This window comes from Bos taurus, chromosome 2 (assembly GCF_002263795.3).
Source record: "Bos taurus isolate L1 Dominette 01449 registration number 42190680 breed Hereford chromosome 2, ARS-UCD2.0, whole genome shotgun sequence".
NCBI classification, from domain to species: domain Eukaryota; kingdom Metazoa; phylum Chordata; class Mammalia; order Artiodactyla; family Bovidae; genus Bos; species Bos taurus.
Window position 1 is genome coordinate 35070013 of NC_037329.1, and position 20107 is coordinate 35090119.

General features: G+C 36.2%; 1 protein-coding gene across 2 annotated transcripts in view; it reads right to left on the reverse strand.

Annotated features, from left to right (window-relative positions):
* The window catches only part of PSMD14 (proteasome 26S subunit, non-ATPase 14), a 109954-nt gene extending 97277 nt beyond the window's left edge, over positions 1-12677 (reverse strand). The window contains exons 1-3 of one of the 2 annotated variants that reach the window (XM_010802008.4): positions 12495-12677; positions 4336-4472; positions 2016-2067 (exon numbers count right to left, since the gene is read on the reverse strand). Coding sequence is in view for 1 of the 2 variants with exons in the window: in NM_001076067.1 (NP_001069535.1) it covers positions 2016-2063 (48 nt within the window). In the remaining variant the exon portion in view is untranslated. The remainder of the gene's footprint in view (positions 1-2015; positions 2068-4335; positions 4473-12494) is intronic. The other variant, NM_001076067.1, reaches the window with a different exon arrangement.
* Between the last annotated feature and the right edge of the window lie 7430 nt (positions 12678-20107).

Genomic DNA, 20107 nt, shown 5'->3' on the forward strand with positions numbered 1-20107 from the left:
AAACTAAATAATACACTTGGGACTTCCCTGGCACTCCAGTGGTTAAGACTCCCTGCTTCCACTGCAGAGGCATGGGCTTGATCCCTGGTCAAAGAACTAAGATCCTGTATGCCATGGATGCACAGCCAAAAAAAAAATTTTTTAATAAACAATACACTTAACTTTTTTACTCCTTATTACAAAATAATACACATTTCATTTTATAGAAGTAACATCATATCTGTTTGTCAATTTAGTCTAGAACAAGAGCATAATACAATTTTAAGAAAAAATATAATTATTGAACACCTAGTATTTGGTAAACAAGGTTATCACAGAAATAAGAACCCCATATATCATTCTTTTGAAAGTCTGTCATCTAATCAGAAAAATGAAACACATGAAGTAACAGATTCTCAGACAACATATTTTCAAGTTCAAATAAGAATACAGTTGAGGAGGAACACGTGCCGATGAAATTATCCAAAACCAAGGCCAAGTTACTGAACCAACACTTAGTTTTCCACTCAATGCAAAGGTTTGCAGTGGTCACTGAGGTATGATGTAAATCAATCTGTGGTCAGTCAAACCATCATTTCATGTCCAGTAATTCCCAGGCATGGATTTCTGGCATGGATATATAATTTACTGTATCTACTACTTAAGGGAAAAGTTATTTTGGTATTTAAATTTGAAGCAACTTCTCTTAAGAATTCCAGTAAAGTAATATCTTTACCTGTAATTTGCAGGTAAATGTGAAGTATCTATACACCACCTCAGTTCACTTTTGACACTTTTATATACCTAAACAATATTATTGCTGATTTAGAATGAAGCAGAAAATTCTAGAAGCTACCTATAATGTTTGCAAAAGTATGAAAGCAGCTTTAGGGGCCAAGTTCAGAGAAACTTAGACCTCTCAAGCAAACGTATTACAAAGATGTTAGAAAAATGAAGAATCATAAAGAAACATGCTTATAAAAAAGGAACATGAGAAATAGTCAAAACTAACAAATGGTCTATGCAAGGATGTGATACAGAACCATAAAATGATTTCAACATCCTAAAAGGAAAAAGTTTATTAGTCATCAAGCACAACGGGCCTAACACAGAATTCTTGTACAAGTGCCTAAGAAACATTGAAAATTTCATGAAATCTCAAACACAACTATTTCCCACACAAAATATTAGACTACTATGAATCAAGGAAGACAAAATCATTGATAGTGATATGGAAATACGGGAAAGCTGATCACTAAAAGGGTTCTAAAGGTGGGTTAGAAAAATACTCCCAAAATGTCGACATAAAATAATATATTACATGAAAGTCTCACATAGTCATCTTTTTTGTGACTGGAAGATTAGAAAGACAATCACTGTAGAATTCAAAAAAGGCAGAAATTTCTTCTTCAGCTGAAAGCAGACAGAATATCCTAAGATAGAAATCTATCTGGAGGCCATTTGCCTCAACTGTACAGAACAAAATAAATGATAATATTAAAAATAACTGAAAATTAATGTACTTTTAATAAGCATGTGAAAGAAATTGTATATATCAAATTTAAAGGAAAAAGAGGTACTACTTATTCATCCATGTAATATAATTACTAGAAGGAATTTACCAATGTTAAGATTGTCCACACAGACGTTCTATGGGTTTTCTGGATCTTGCCAGTAGTATGCAATGTTTACTTTTTCATGCGTTACTTTTAAAGTCTACAATGTAAACCCAGAAATACCATATTATGAGTCTCTCTTTTTTTTAACCAAAAGGCAACTTTGATTATCTTGCATATCTCAAAAGTTTAAATCAAAGCAGAGAAAATTCTTATTCCTAGGAGAAAATTAAATTAAGATAATAGAACATATTCTCACAAGTTCTTTAGTGTTGGTATACAACAACCAGCAGTAAGGGAAGCTTCTTATCATAAGGTCATCTATGAGGAGAATTTCTTGGGAGTGATTTCTTTCTGTTTGGATAACTAGTCAAAGGTTTGTAATTAACACACAAAGAAATATTTAGTCGATATACTAACCTGGCCCAGTCCAGGCATACCTCCTCCAAGTCTAAGAAGTCTGTCCATATTTCTAGAAAACAGAAACAAAGAAAAACGATCCTAAGCACAAAAGTGTTTACTCAATTGCTATCTATGTAATTCACCTTCAGTCACTCAGTATGTCAAAAATATTGGTGGTAATTACAACACAACATCAGACTTCCTGTTAATTAACACCACATATTAATTCAAGAAGCTGTCTTCCATGCTAATTAACAGACCTTATTTTACTGCTTTGGTTTTGGGTTATCCCCAGTTTTAAAGACAAGCAATCTTAGCATACTTTCAAAACTTTGCTATCATTAAGTTAATTATATTTTCTTATTGTTATCTAATAAAGTACCTGAATGAGGAAAAAGTGCCTGAAATGCTTATCATATGTATGATTGAATTTCCTTCAATTTGTCCAGAGTGTACAAATAAAAATCCTCACTTTTAAATTAAATTTTAACATCCTCATTAGTAAGTTCTGTGCTAATTAACTTACAGCTTGTCAGTTATCATCAAAACTACATGTGAAAGACATTGTGAGCAGATTATGGATCTCTGAATTAGCATCAAAGGCTTTAAAACGTACTCATTATACTAAACAAAATATTATAAAGTAAACATTAGGTGCATTAGGATAGTGTTCTAGAATCCACACAGATAGTTTGCATTATTTCAGATACTGTGAAGATATACACCATTTTCACTAAGGAAATTCGGCTGCTGGTCTCAATTTTAGAGTAAATCAATACAAAGAAGATTAACTTCGAAGTGTCGATCTGATTTTTTTTCATCTCTGGAGTAACTACAGAAGATACTCTTATAAGCTCAAAAATTTCACAGAAGAAATCAAAGGAAAAAATAGCAAGGGTACTAATATGGCCACAAATACACAAAAAGGAGTAATCAAATTATAAAAATTAATGTTAGTACAACTAAATAAACATAATAATGAAGCAATGTTTTCTACTTGGAAACTGCTACTATGCCTTAAAATTCCTCTTCTTCCTACATGTGTGCTTTAGAAAATGGCATTACTACAAATTATATTTGACACTAAATAAACACTAACAGATTAATTTTGTTACTTGTCCAAGTTGTTTTACTAGTTAGAACAGCTTTACTAACTCTACTAACTTATAATCATTACACTGTTGCCTAATCATGTTTGTTGAATATTGCTAACAATTTAATCCTGTGAATATTTAACATTGTTAATACTGCAAACTTCATTCAAATCCTAATTTAGAAAACTGCCCAAATGATACAACCATGGAATCTGTACAAAGTGAACATACCACCATAACCACCACCTAGATGAAGAAAGAGAACCTTACCAGCACTTAAGAATCTTTTATACTCCCTTCCTAGTCTCCAACACCCTACAAAGGTAGAATTCCAAGGTCTAACAGCATAGCTTCTCAGGATTTTTGAATTTTATATAAACAAAATAATATGTTTTGGGTCTGGCATCCTTCACGCCACAAGTTTGAGAGACTGATAATAGATAAACTCTCTTTAAAAAACGAAAAGGCACATAAGAAAACTTGATAGTCTACACAAAATTTCCACTTCACAATATTAATTAACCCTCCTAACAGCAACATTTACAAATAAATTCTCCATTAAATTCTCATTAAAATTCCATAACTCAAATATGGCATTCAATACACAGTACTTTTTAAAGGCTGTTGACTGAAAACAAAACAAAATAAAGTCCTGTGTATTTAAAATATAAAAGACATTTATTCCTCTACAAGATATTATTCCAAGAAAAAAAAATTCTTTTGGATCAGTGCAAGCTTACTAACATAAAGAACAAATGGGGGAAAAAATTTTAGACATTTTATATATTCCAAGCCAAAGTAAATTCCCAGCTGTGTTCAGTTTATCTATTCCCCCTGTGTTGTTTCTGATGACTTTACACAGACTCCAGATGCTGTGAATATACATGAGCTATGTGGGGAGCAGAGGGAAAGAAAATCTGGCAGGTCAAACTTGTGTTTTTAGCAAAATGAGATGTCTCAGCAAACAGAAAAAAATATTTAGCAAACTAAAACATTTAAGATAAGATAATAAGGTTCAATAAAAAACCAACATTTGGAAATGAAATATATTGATAAGTGTTCTAAATTACACTACTTTTAAGAAGTTTATAGAAAGCAGAGAAGAACAGAAGTGCAACTTGTGACTTTTAAGAACTCTTAAATCTGAGCTTTTGATCTGTGTTAAAAGTAACACATTTTCATAATATTGTTATAACAATATCCTGAAAGAATAAATAAAAGTAAAATACATTCTTAATTCTTACCTGGTCAGTAGCTACAGCTCTTGTGGTGTTAAGCTTCAATTTGCTGAGTTTGAAAAATTTCTTAATTCAAGAATTCTCTTGTTAATACTGGCAGGTATAATTTTTCCCAAGGCTTTGTTTTTCCCCCTCTCTCTCTCCTAAAAAAAAAAAATTAATTAAATAAGATACAATTATTTTGAGAACTAAGGAGGGAAATATATCAAGCAAAATTTCTAAAAACAAAATAGAAATCAAAATTGATTTTTTAAATTATCATTTCCTGAGAGTACAGAATGAAATACCACCCAAGGGAGTTATAGAGCATAGTGATTACCCCTGTATCCAAATTTTGTTCCTAAAGTTTTTTTTGAGCTGTTCTAATTATATGTAAAGATTGCTATCTCATGACTTTCAGTCTTTCTAGAGGAGTTTTAAAGAACAAAGAAGATTTATTCATTTTTAAATAGAACAAAATTACGATAGAGGTTCATTGCACATTATTAGAAATCTGTAATATATTATGGAATCTTAGTGGTTAATTTCCCTATATCTTTAAAGTTTGTTATTTCATTATCCTAGGAATTACTCTGATATGTCCTAATCAATTATTCTCAACTAGGCCAAAGAAGACTAAACTAAAGAGAAAATGCAAGATTACCCCAAATAATGCAATAGTGAAGTAATCACCCTAAATAATGCAACAGGGAAATACATTATAGCCACTGCATCATCTTTCAGTTTTTATGGTGCTGCCCAAAGCCCTGCTTCATCTTTTAAAAAGATACAAAACACTAGAGATACCATCTTTGTAGTCTTTTTTGTTAGCTTTCATTGAACAAGTACTTCAGAATCCCTCATATTCCTCCCCTAATAGCAAAGAGAACTGACAGAGAAAAAGTTTCGCAATTATTAGAGAATCAGGAAGTGAACATTTAAAAACAAAAAGTAACAGCACTCTAATGATGACAATAAAGTTGACATAAGCCAAGGTTTCTCTGGCACTACTGACATTCAGAACCAAGTAATTTTTCTGTTGGAGAGGGCTGTCGTGTGCATTACAGGACGTTTAGCAGCATCCCTGGCCTCTACCCACTGGATCCTATAGCAAGTACAGCTGGGAAAATCACCACCGTCTCCAAAAAAGGGAACCTTCCCACCCTGTTGGTGAGGATGTAAACCGGTGCAGCTATTATGAAAAACAACATGGAGGTTTCTTTAAAAACTAAAAACAGAACTACCATATGATCCAGCAATCCCACTCCTGGGCATATATCTGGAAAAGATGACAATTAGAAAAGATACATGTATCCCAATGTTTATAGCTGCACTATTTACAAGAGTCAAGATGTGGTGGCAAACCAAGTGCCCATCAACAGATGACTGGTTCAAGAATATTTCACACACACACACACACACACTCAGGAATATTACTCAGCCATAAAAATAGAGGAGAAGGCAATGGCACCCCACTCCAGTACTCTTGCCTGGAAAATCCCATGGACGGAGGAGCCTGGTGGGCTGCAGTCCATTGGGTCACTAAGAGTTGGACATGACTGAGCAACTTCACTTTGACTTTTCACTTTCATGCATTGGAGAAGGAAATGGCACCCACTCCAGTGTTCTTGCCTGGAGAATCCCAGGGATGGGGGGGCCCAGTGGGCTGCCGTCTATGGGGTTGCACAGGGTCGGACATGACTGAAGCGACTTAGCATAGCATACATATATAACTTTGAATCACTTTGCTATACACCTGAAACTAACACAATACTGCAGATCAACTATACTTAAAAAAAAAAAAATGTCCCCAGACATTGCCAAATGTCCCCTGGAAGAGTAAAATCATTCAGGTAAAATCACCCTGATACAAACAACATCTCAAACCACTGACAATATCCTATATAATTTTCTAAAACTTAAAATCCAATGAGTGTTGGAAACACTTGGAGGTCTTCAAAAAGTTCAACACAGAATTACCACAGGACCCAGAAATTCTACTCCCAGGTACACATCCAAAAGAACTGAAAACAGGTATTCAAAACAAGTACATGTACATGCATGTTTATACCATCACTATTCACAACAGCCAAAAGGTGGAAACAGCCCAAATGTTCATAAAAGGAGGAAAAGATAAACAAATTCTAAATATACATACAGAGGAACATATGGAATATTATTCAACTATAAAAAGGCATTAGATATTGATAAATGTTACGGAGTGGATGAATCTCAAAACATGCTCTTTGAAAGAAGTCATGTGCAAAAGGTCATATATTGAATGATTCCATTTATATGAAATATCCAAAATATATAAATCCATAGAGACAAAATGAAGACTGGTATTGCCAGGGGCTAGGGAAAGGAATAAAATGGAGAAACTAGTGGATAGGGGATTTTACTTCAGAAGAATGGAAATGTTTCAGAACTATTAATATATAGAGAGAGTAGTTGTACAATATTATGAATCTACTAAATGATTGGAAAAGGTCAGTTTTCATTCCAATCCCAAAGAAAGGCAATGCCAAAGAATGCTCAAACTACTGCACAATTGCACTCATCTCACATGCTAGTAAAGTAATGCTCATAATTCTCCAAGCCAGGCTTCAGCAATATGTGAACTGTGAACTTCCAGATGTTCAAACTACTTTTAGAAAAGGCAGAGGAACCAGAGACCAAATTGCCAACATCCGCTGGATCATAGAAAAAGCAAGAGAGTTCCAGAAAAACATCTATATCTGCTTTATTGACTATGCCAAAGCCTTTGACTGTGTGGATCACAACAAAATGTGGAAAATTCTGAAAGACATGGGAATACCAGACCACCTGACCTGCCTCTTGAAAAATTTATATGCAGGTCAGGAAGCAACAGTTAGAATTGGACATGGAACAACAGACTGGTTCCAAATCAGTAAAGGCATACATCAAAGCTGTATACTGTCACTCTGCTTATTTAACTTATATGCAGAGTACATCATGCGAAATGCTGGGCTGGAAGAAGCACAAGCTGGAATCAAGATTGCTGGGAGAAATATCAATAACCTCAGATACACAGATGACACCACCCTTATGGCAGAAAGCGAAGAAGAACTAAAGAGCCTCTTGATGAAAGCGAAAGAAGAGAGTGAAAAAGTTGGCTTAAAGCTCAACATTCAGAAAACTAAGATCATGGCATCTGGTCCCAACACTTCAGGGCAAACAGATGAGGAAACAGTGGAAACAGTGGCTGACTTTATTTTGGGGGGCTCCAAAATCACTGCAGGTGGTGACTGCAGCCATGAAATTAAAAGACGCTTACTCCTTGGAAGGAAAGTTATGACAAACCTAGACAGCACATTAAAAAGCAGAGACATTACTTTGTCAATAAAGGTCCATCTAGTCAAGGCTATGGTTTTTCCAGTAGTCATGTATGGATGTGAGAGTTGGACTAAAAAGAAAGCTGAGCGCAGAATTGATGCTTTTGACCTGTGGTGTTGGAGAAGACTCTTGAGAGTCCCTTGGACTGCAAGGAGATCCAACCAGTCCATCCTAAAGGAGATCAGTCCTGGGTGTTCATTGGAAGGACTGATGTTGAAGCTAAAAACTCTAATACTCTGGCCACCTGATGCGAAGAGCTGACTCATTTGAAAAGACCCTGATGCTGGGAAAGATTGAGGGCAGGAGGAGAAAGGGATGACAGGGATGAGATGGTTGGACGATATCACCAACTCAACGGACATGAGTTTGGGAGAACTCTGGGAGTTGGTAATAGACAGGGAGGCCTCACGTGCTGCGGTTCATGGGATTGCAAAAAGTTGGACACGACTGAGCGACTGAACTGAACTGAAATGATATTAAACTGTTCACTTTAAAATGGCTAATTTTGAAAAGAATATAAGAATGCATATATGTGATTAACTGAGTCACTTTGCTATTTAGCCGATTGGTACAAATCAACTATATGTGAATTAAAAAAAAGAAATAACTAAAAAAATTTTAAGTTAATTTTGTGCTATGTGAATTTTACCTAAAAAATTATTTTTTAAAGGATCAATGAGTTGGAAAATGAATTTCTAAGATCAAAAATGAAATATGAAATATCCAGTTAGTATTCAACAAGAAGGACTCTTTACACACTTTGACAAGAACCTGTTTTGCAAAAGAGGTGACATACTGTGTTATCATTTATGATGCTGATATAGTTCAAATGTGGACATTGCTGAAGTGTACACCAAGGTGAGTAAAAGCAAAGAACACAAGTTAAAAAAAAAAAAAAAATCACTGGACTAACCAGTGTTCATAAATCTAAAAGAAAGAATGTTTTATGAGCAAAGATGATGGCTATCCCTGCTTCAACAAAACTACAAGCTTACTTTAAAAACTATCTCATACAATTAAAAATTATTGCATCAGGGAAGATGAAAGAGTTCTAGGGATGGATGGTAGTGATGATCGCACAATGTGAATGTACTTAAATGCCACTGAACTGTAGGCCTAACAAAGGTTAAAACGGTAAATTTTATTAAATGCATATTTTAACACACACACACACACACACACACACAAAGTATTGCAAATACAAGTAGAACCAGAAGATAAGCTAGGGCCTCTTCAGAGACGTTATTAAAAACATGTAGGTTCGTGTATGATGGATGATGAACAGCTAACTACATTTAAATGATGTTATCCATTTCAGGTACTTATACCTTCAAAACCAGGAAAATACAGAACAAAAATTTGCATGCACTATGTTTAAATTTCATTAACATTTCTAAATATACTTTTTTTTTTTTTTTACTATTCCTTTATTTTTACTTCTATAAATTATTCAAAAACTGACTTAAAGGTGTAAGAAATTTTAAAAGATCTACTGGACCCAGGTGGTAAACAGTGATGACTGTTTTTCTTGGTATATTAAGGTTAAGAGTTTAAGAGTCTACAGTCTCAGTGCCAGGATTCAAATTCTGGTTACAAAACATCTTAGCTCTGTGTCCTTGGGCCAGTTACCTCTCTCAGGCTCAGTTTTCTCATCTGTAAAATGGGGATAATGATAATATCTATCTCACAGAATTGTTTAGAATACTAAAGAAGACAATGAACAAAAATAACATTTAATAATGCTTGGCATATGGGAAGTAAACAGTGAATGCTAGCTGCCGTCATCAGCTGCTCATCCTACGAGCGCAGCTAGTGCTCACTCAACACAGGTTCTTCTTCCCAAAGAGTTCGACATTTAGTGAATTTCAAAACACTGGGCACATTTCACAGTAAAAAATGAATCAATCACACCGAAGAGGAGGGACTTGTTTTTTGCAGAACTTAGCAAAGGGGTTCATAAAATCTAAGTTGTTACACTAGAACATAAAAGAATACTTACAAAAAAAGAATATTTTAAATACTCAGAAATAAAGCAATGCAAAATGTCTATGGATCAAAACTAAGTTTTTACATCTATCAAAAAGAAAAGGACTCAAGAGCTCGTTCATGATATTATTAGCTAAAAAATTATCAGATAATATGAATAAAGTGTTTATGCCTAACGTGTCATATATAATGTCTAGAACTCTGGTAAAAAAACAACAGTACAAAATAAGTATCAGTACTTTCAAAATCCTCATGATTTTCCACTTTTTCATCTCCCAAACTGAGCTAACAAAATCATGAAGCTCTTATCTGTTCGAGTTTTTCTTCTGTTTTCCAGTTCATTTTTTCATTTTTACTTCTCAACCCACGCTGCATTTATATACTATTCTCAGACTGATGATAAATCCTTTACTCTGTATTTGTGATCTCACTGTATTTCTAATTCCTCTACTCTCTGATTTGTGGAAAGTAATTAGGAATTTCTTTCTCTCACTTTCTTCAGTGAAAGAAATAGAAACAGTCAACATTAAATTTAATTACATAAATAAGATTTGGAAAGCAAGATTCCCACCCCCCCCCCCCATTTAGAACAGTAAGGACAGAATTATTGAAAATCCCTTGTGCTATCTCCTAATTACAGCACTAAAACAAAGCACTTATTAAATAGTTCCTAGTATACAGGGCTTCCCTGGTGACTCAGAGATAAAGAATTTGTCTGCCAATGCACAAGACCCGAGGTTCAGTCCCTGGGTCGGGAAGATCCCCCGGAGAAGGAAATGGCAACCCACTCCAGGGAAATCCCACAGACAGAGGAGCCTGGCAGGCTACAAAAAGTGGGACACAACTTACTGACTAACAAATATGGGCTTCATGATTGTTGTATATAAGATGATACAGAAATAGAGTCACTAAGGAATTTAGTGACTTTCACCAAAAGAATTTACCATCTACCCTGAGAGGAATTATACAAACCCAAGAAAAAAGCATAAAGTGAAAAGATTCAGCTGGAAAGGCTCTGGAGGAAATCAGACCTAGACTTGAATCCTGGCGTCTTTACCTACCCTCTCTCTATATGATGTGAACAAGTTCCCTTCTTCTAGGCTCTAGATCTAGAGTCTAGACCTCATCTTAAAATGAGAGTGGTATCTTTCTTGTAAGTCTGCTGTAAGAAAAAAAAGTACAAGCACCTAACAGTGCCTGAGACATTCACAGATACCCAGTAACTGTTATTAGTATTCTCTTAGAGCCAGAAGAGATTATTTAACCCAATTCTCACTTTACAGATGGGGACACCAAAATATCATAAAACATAATGAGTGTCAAATGAGTGCAACAAACTGGTTGTTAAGACAAGTTCACGAATTATAATCACAAGTGTTTAGGTAAGGCTTTCACAGGTGGACAACAACTAAGGAAACAAACACTGCTATAAAACTGAAAACAAATTTTAAGCACAATCGCTTTGTGTTACTGATTTTCAAACAAGGATTCTGAAACTAGATATTAAACACAAGGTTTACAGACAGGTATAAAAGTAAGTCGGGCAGGTTAAAAATTCAGCTTTTCAATTAGAACAACAATATAATATTTATCAAGCATCCTAGGGGGGAAAAATCTCCCAAACTCAACAGGTAGGGCTACATTGAAAGATCATGACTTCAGAACTTTCTCCTGTTGGCCACATGTAACTTTGTTCTAAAACAAAATCAAGACAGTATTCAGGTTTTTCACGAAATACCACTTCACTAAATGTATCCTGTAGTTAATTCTCAGCCACCACATATCTTAATCTCTTCAAATGCACAATAGCCCACTTAAGTTTCTATGTTTAAAACATACCCAATTTAAACTTTAAATGAACCAGTTGGTAGTTTTATAGGACAACACTAGAAGGCTACTATTATATTAATCATCTGCACTAGAACTGTATTTAGTTCTTTTTCTGTTATTTCACCATTATCACTGGCTGTCTTCTTGCTTACTCACAAACATCAAGTCAGCAGCACTAAGTAATTTTATGGGCAGTGGAAAAAAATAATCTTCACCCTAGAAGTACATTTCTTGCTCACTTTTAAAACCTCTTCCTTGCCTTTCCCATTAAATCTTTTACCAATCTTTCACCAACCATTTTAATTTCAAGAATTTTTCCTTCGATCACTGGATTTGTTTTCAAACTTTTTCAAGAAGTTTACATTTTTCTTCCTTGACTGATACAATGTGTTGTTCCCAGGAAAATTGAGTTTCACCGAAAACAAGAAATGCAATCAACTCACCAACAACTACTCAATTAGGACAAATTGAAAGTAAGTTCAAAGACAGAGCAGAAATAATCGCACTTTGTTTTTAAGTTTCAAGGTTAAAAACCGGTGCACCTCTGGGTTTTTTTTTTTTTGAAGGGAGATAAAAACCTAAAACTAAAAGAAAATGGGTCAAGGCCTATCCTTAGGAGAAGTGATAAGGCAAACATGCACTCAACGGTAAAGTTCATTTTATTCTATCGCCCTTGTTTCCTGTCTGGTGGGAAGTTTTTTAACACAGGGGTAACTTTGAACAGAACACGAACAGTGGCCAAAACCAAGGATTCTCTCTGTATAGGGAGGAGAGGTTCCCAAAGTGTGGTGAATTCAGCGGAGCAGAAACGCCCGGAAGGAAACTACATCCAGACCTAACTTAATCAGAGACCCAGGAAGCCAGAGAGGAGGACGAAGGAACCTGGACTCCACCCTCACCTCCCGGGGCCGTGGCAACTCGGCTGGGCAACGTGACTCAGGAAAGCACGGGGCTAGCAGAGGCCTAGCGCGGCTGCCTCCACGGACGTCCAAGGCCTGCCTTCACAGGCTTACCTGAAGGCGGGAGGAGCGGGAGGTCGCGGTCTGGACCCTAGTCTTCCAGGAGCGATGACGCGGCGGCAGCGACAGCGACAGCAGCAGCTCGGACTGGGCCCGGCTCTGGCTCGGCGAACCGGCGATGAATCAGCCCGATTCCATTCAAAAGAGTTGCCCGGGCCTCCGCTGCGAAGCACTTCCGGGTTCACTGCTCCTCTTCGGCTTCCGTTCCTCCGACGGCCAATTGGAGACGACTCGGGAGTCGGGCAGGCGTCCCAGGAGTAGCGCCCGCGACAGACGGAGCGGGCCAGCTTCTTGACTCCAGGCTTGGACCGCGAGGCGGAAGTTAGCGTCGGACATCCTCGCTGCTCCGCCTTCACGTCTGCCTTCCCCGCTTCTCCGCGCTCGGCCAGCGCCGAGATCCGAGCCGCTGGCTTACGCACCCTGGGAGGTGACTCAATAGGAAATGGAAGTGTAGGAATGCGAAGTCCAGAACTCCCTTCGTTTTGGTGTTCATCGCTGCCCTACTTCAAAACGAAAAGGTTCAGTTGAACTAAACTTAACGTGGTTATCTGAGAAGCAAGAGAGAAAAGGGAGACGTGTGAAAATAGTGGAAATCGGTCGGTCTGATGCTCTTTTCCATAGTGCAGTCTACTCACCTTGTCTTTACCAATTTGCGAAGATTGAATTTCAAGGAAAACAAACATTTCCCTAATAGCGAAACCATCTATTTTAAGCCCAATTTAATTTACAAAATTTAAGAAATCATGTACTGACATTTCTCCAAGCAATTATCAACAGTAACGTTTTACCTAGCTCCCCTGCTAGGTGTTAAGAGAGCAAAACTGCCCAAGAAATGACTATTGACAAGTTTATATCACAATTCAGTACAGGCTCTGTTTAGGGCAGGACGTTTACCAAGCCCCTCTCACTTTGTCAGATATTTTCTAAATAACTAGCATCTTTAAAGCATTCCCAAATCAAGAAAGGTGATCAATCTACTGGATAGAGGGAAAGGAAGGATTGCGACATCTGAATCCAAAGCTGTTTGAGTGGCACAGTTATACAGAATTTCCCACTCAAAAAGCGCTATCTAAAAAATCGGTATAGCCATCTTATTTACAAAGCAGAAATAGAAGCACAGACGTAGAGAACAAAAGGATGGATACTAAGGGGGAAAGGGGAGAACAGAAAGGATTGAGAGATTGGGTTTGACATGAATACATTATTGAAACTATGTGATGACACTTAATGGTCACAAACTTTCCAAATTGATTTAAAAACATTAATCCACATATCCATGAAGTTTAATAAAGTCTAAGTGGGATAAATTCAAAGAAATACACACCTGGACACATTATAATTAACCTGTTGAAAACCAAAGTCAAGGAGTGAATCTTAAAAGTGTCAAGAGAGAAGCCACTCGTCACATAATCCTAAATAAGATTTACAACCAAAACTACTGAAGCAGAAAGCAGTGGGATGACATGTTCAAAATGCTGAAAGACTGTCAGCTAAGACTTCTGTATCCAGGAAAACTATCCTTCAAAAATGAAAGAGAAATTAGTACATTCCCCAAATGCATGTATAAACAAAAATAACAAGAATTTGTCATTAGGAAACTTGCCATACAAGAAATTCTAAAGGGAGTCTTTCAGGTTAAAATGAAAAACTAGACAATAACTCAAACCCATATAAAGGAAACTTGTAAATACATAAATAATTATAAAAAGTATAAATGTATTTTTTGTTTATAATTCTTTTTTCTCCCATTTAAAATACAGCTGCATAGTAATTATAAAGCTTTGTTGATAGGCATATTATGTATAAGGATCTAATTTGTATCATAATTATAATACAAAGGAAGCAAGAGGAAATGAAGCTATATAGTAGCTAAGTTTTTGTATACTATTGAAATTAAACTGGTATTAATCCAAGCTGTATTGTTCTAAATTGGTAATTGTAATCCCCAGTTCAGTTGCTCAGTCGGGTCTGACTCTTTGGGACCCTATGGACTGCAGCACACCAGGCTTCCCTGTCAATCATCAACTCCTGAAGCCTGCTCAAACCCAAGTCCATTGAATCGGTGATGCCATCCAACTGTCTCATCCTCTGTTGTCCCCTTCTCCTTCCACCCTAGAAGCAACCACTAAGACAACAACGTTTTACCCATCAGCTGCCCAGCAAGGTGTTCAGAGAACAAAACTGAGTAATCCCTAGAACAACCACTAAGAAGATACTCAAAAAATATATCATAAAAGAAATGACAGGGTAATTCAGTTCAGTTCAGTCACTCAGTCGTGTCCGACTCTTTGTGACCCCATGAGCTGCAGTACGCCAGGCCTCCCTGTCCATCACCAACTCCTGGAGTTTACCCAAAGTCATGTCCATTGAGTTGGTGATGCCATCTAACCATCTCATCCTCTGTTGTCCCCTTCTCCTCCTGCCTTCAATCTTTCCCAACATCAGGATCTTTTCAAATGAGTCAGCTCTTCGTATCAGGTGGCCAAAATATTGGAGTTTCAGCTTCAACATCAGTCCTTCCGATAAACACCCAGGACTGATTTCCTTTAGGATGGACTGGTAATTAAAGGTACAAATAAGTATTTAACATAAAAGGCGGGAGTAACAGGGAATAGAACAGAAAAATACATGACATTAAGAAAACAGTAAAATGGCAGGTATAAATACTATCTTATCAGTAATTACATTAAATGTAACTAAATGTATCACAAATGGATTAAATATTCTAATTAAAAGATATTTGTAAGATGGGTTAAAAAAAATGATATGCAAGCCACAAGAGACACATTTTAGATTTAAAGACAAAACATTTTAAAACTAAGAGGATGAAAAGTATACCATGCAAACAGTAACTTAAATGGTTTGACCACTTTGAAAATTGTTCTGGCATTGTTGGATTTTGGGGGGCGGGAGGAGTGGCAGCAGGCTACACGGAGACCTAGGCAGTGAAAGAACAGAATCCTAACAACTCTACCTCTAGGGAATTCCCATTCTGGCTTTTTTTTTTAAATGAAGTTAAAAAATACAATTACCAGAGAATTCCTGGTTAGCACTCAGTCCTTTCACTTATGTGGCCCAGGTTCAATCCCTGTTCAGGGAACTAAGATCCTGCAAGGTTAAAAAAAAAAAATACAGTTACCATTTGACCCAGCAACTCCACTTTATATATTTACCAAAAGTAAATAAAAACATTTGTCCACACCAAGACTTAAACATAATAGTTCATAGCAGTTTTATTCATAATAGCCCCAAACTGGAAATAATCCAGATGTTTCCCAACTGGTAAGTGGATAAAGTGTGGTATGTCCTTACAACACAGTAATGTTCAGCAGTAAAGAGGAAACCACTTATATATGCGACAACATGGATGACTTTTAACACATCATACTGATGAAAAAGAGACACAAAAGAGTACATATTGTAAAATACAATTTTAATGAACTCTAAACAAATAGAATCAAATACGTAGTGACAGCAGATCAGTGCTTCCCTTGGGGTTCAATGTGGAGTTAGGTGGGAAGATTGACTGCATGGGGTGTGAAAGAGCTTTCTAGGTTGTCAGAAATATTCTGTCTCTTTATTGTGGTGGTTTATCAGAACTCATCAAACTGTACACTTAAGTACATTTTATTATATATAGTTTATACTATAATATAGTTGACATAAAAGAGAAGAAAATCCTCAAATTTGTTACTTAGTCCTTTCCTTAGTCATACCAAAGTATGACTTCTGTCTAAAATGTCCTTTCTTCCACCTCCCATCCCCATACTTTACCCCAGTGGTTGAAGTATGGTCAGTAAATAACAGTCACATTGCCTACCCTACAGTCCTACTCTATCATCCTTGTTTTACTTGTCTGCCTTGGCATCTAAATTTTAAGCTTCTTGAGAGCAGTGGGTAGGGCCTAGACATCATAGATACTTAAATATTAGAATGATATTTATTCAAGTAATTTGCTTGCTAAGAAAACTCAAAAGGATCAGAAATATCTAAAATCTAATAGCCCCTCTTGAAATTATCAATTCTTTAAAGTTAAATAAACAACAAAATTTATAGAATTCAGGCCACATAGCTGATGCAAATATTTCATCTCATGCTTAAAGCATTCATTGTTTGGGTTAGTCCCTGTGTGGCTTTGGAGAACACTATATGCACAAAATTATGAATTGTTTGATTTGTTTCCTAAAATCATATATTGTAGAAGTATACCTTATTAGATATATAATATACCTGTGTCAGAGAGAAACTTTTCCTGCTCACTTGGTATCTTCTGAACCTGACAGGTTTGTCAAATGATGAATAACTCTGGCTATTAGCATTACTACATACACTCAAAATGCGTGAACCTTATTATAAAAATCCCTTCCTTTTTGTAAAGAGCACTACATGCATATACATATAACTCCTTTCATATACAAAGTCTAACTATGTGTCTAACAAGAAGTTGTAACAGTAGGTTTTCAGATAGCCTAAATTTACAATCATGAATATTAGAAAAGAGCTACTGCAAAATGAATTTTTAAGAAATGTTTGGAAAAATTTAAGAAACATTGTTTTTTGTTCAAAATTCAAAATCAGTTTTAATTGTTATACCTAATTATAGTGTTTGAATTATACAGTTTTGAATATTACAAATAGATCTAGCACAAGAAAAAGGAAAAATAGGAAAATATTTACTTTTTGAAGTACAGTGATTTAATGTATAAAGCCAATAGAATAATTGTTACTTCTGCCAGATGGTATTTTACATTTTGATAAAAAGATATATTCTTAATCATATATGTCAAGAAAAAGGGACCATATGTTGTTAAACACTTCCAATTTGTCATTTAATTTAAAAGGCACTACTGATATTGCCATACTTTTTTTTGGTGATGTGGCCTAAGTATCCTTGGTGTCAATAAAATTTAATTTTCTCAAGTAATTTCCTTATTGTTCTTTGTTTGAGCAAATAACAAAGATTTTTTTTTTAGCACCTACAAAGAAAAGATGCCATAAAAAGGATAAATCAGAATTCAGAGTATGTATTCAAGTTACTACTGGGTAAAAAAGCATAACCTCTGTTTCCAAGAAGCCTCTAAAATTTAACTTACTACATTCTAGCAAAGTAAGTAAAATACACAGGGTAACTCAAATGATTCCAAATTGACATCCCTTAAGTTCAGAAACCCAAAATATTGTGAAGAATTTAAAAAAGCGGGGAGGAATTCCTTGGGGGTTCAGTAGTTCGAACTTCACCCTTCTGCTGTTGGGGGCACAGGTGTGATTCCTTGGTTAAGAAACTGAGATCCAGCCAGCCCTGCACATTGTTGCTGCACGTGTTAGTCGCCAAGTGGTGTCCAATTCTTTGTGACCCTATGGACTGTAGCCTGCCAGGCGCCTCTGTCCATGGGATACTCTGGGCAAGAATACTGGAGTGGGTAGCCATTTCCTTCTCCAGGGGATCTTCCCAACCCGGAAGTAAACCCAAATATCCTGCATTGCAAGCAGATTCTTTACCACATGAGTCACTAGGGAAGCCAGTGTAGCCAAAAAAAAAAGTAATAATTTGTATTACAAAGTAATTTTGATCAATAAAAAAGGGTTTCTGATGAAAGAAACTGTATGGAAGACACAGAAAATAACATTTGATCTATAATGGGTGAAGGAAATTGATACTAGATAAGTATTAAAATAAAGGTTTTGTATAGATTTTTTTGCTCTGCCTTTTGAAAAGGAGATTTGTTGGCCCTTTTTCCTCTGCCATTTCCCATCCAATTCTCCTTTCATTCTATAGTGCTTTACGTACTAATTTATTCTGGCTGAAAGTTTTAATTACCATGTCCATTCTGAAGACTTGCAAATTTCTATTGTCTGTCTTTTCCAGGTTTTTCTTTGTTGTATTACGGGGACAACAGAGGATGAGATAGTTGGATGGCATCACCGACATGATGGACATGACTTTGAGTAGGCTCCAGGAGTTGGTGATGGACAGGGAAGCCTGGCATGCTGCCACGGGGTCCATGGGGTCGCAAAGAGCTGGACACGACTGAGCGACTGAAATGAACTGAACTGATTATATACCATTTATCATTCTCCAGTTGATGGGCATTTGGATTGTTTCTAGTTTTGTTTTTTTTTTTTTGCTATTATGAATGCTATAAACATTCTCTATATTCCCTGGTCTATCTAACCAAGAGATTTTCAAGACTATACCTACAAGTAAAATTGCTGGGTTCAAAGGCATGTGTGTTGTCAATTTTAACTTGATAATGTCAAATTGTAATTCCATTTAATGTTCAAACTTTTCTTGTTACTCTGCATCATCACTAGCACTTAATTTTGTTGGACTTCTTAATTTTTGCCAAGCTAATGAAAGTACAATGATGTATCATTTTGCTTTAATTTACATATTCCTGATTACTAATAAAGTTGAATATCTTTCAAGTGTTTGTTAACCATTTATATTTACTCTTTTCTGAAATGCCAAGTCATGACTCTGCAACATTCTCTACTATGGAGTTATTATTATTATTATTTTGTATACTTTCAAACTCTTCATTTTTCACTTCAGTAAAATGAAACCAGAAGAGGATACCTTGCATAAGAAAGGTCCTGTTGCTAGTTAGTAGCAGAATTAAAATTCATAGTAACCAGTGATTTTTTTTTAATTTGGTGGAAAAGCAACTGATATGCAATTAATGTCACTTCCTTCTATATTTTCATTTTATTTTTCCTAAGTGTTAACAGGTATAATTTTAGATGTCTGTGACACTTTAGAATGTATGTGACTACCTTCTTTCTAAAACAGGCAGATGCATGGGTTTAGCAGTCCACTGAGATTGGAATGCTGCTCCAAGGAGACGACACTCAACAGGGAAATTTGAAAACTCATAGATCTTTTCATAATATTGGCAAATAGAGGAAATTGATGAACAACTATCTTGGAAATCCTGGGGATAGAGTGAGGAAGTGTTCTGTTCAGTTCAGTTCAGTTCAGTTGCTCAGTCGTGTCTAACTCTTTGCGACCCCATGAACTGCAGCATGCCAGGCATCCCTGTCCATCACTAACTCCCGGAGTTCACCCAAACCCATGTCCATCAAGTCGGTGATGCCATCCAGCCATCTCATCCTCTGTCATCCCCTTCTGCTCCTGCCCCCAATCCATCCCAGCATCAGAGTCTTTTCCAATGAGTCAACTCTTCACATGAGGTGGCCAAAGTACTGGAGTTTTAGCTTTAGCATCAGTCCTTCCAATGAACACCCAGGACTGATCTCCTTTAGGATGGACTGGTTGGATCTCCTTGCAGTCCAAGGGACTCTCAAGAGTCTTCTCCAACACCACAGGTCAAAAGCATCAATTCTTTGATGCTCAGCCTTCTTCATGGTCCAACTCTCACATCCATACATGACCACTGGAAAAACCATAGCCTTGACTAGATGGACCTTTGCTGGCAAAGTAATGTCTTTGCTTTTCAATATGCTATCTAGGTTCGTCATAACTTTCCTTCCAAAGAGTAAGCGTCTTTTAATTTCATGGCTGTAATTATCGTGTAATTAATTCTTCCAGATGAGTCTGGTCTTTCTTCTCACTGCGATCTCTACTCATTTTGATTAATTGATTAAGA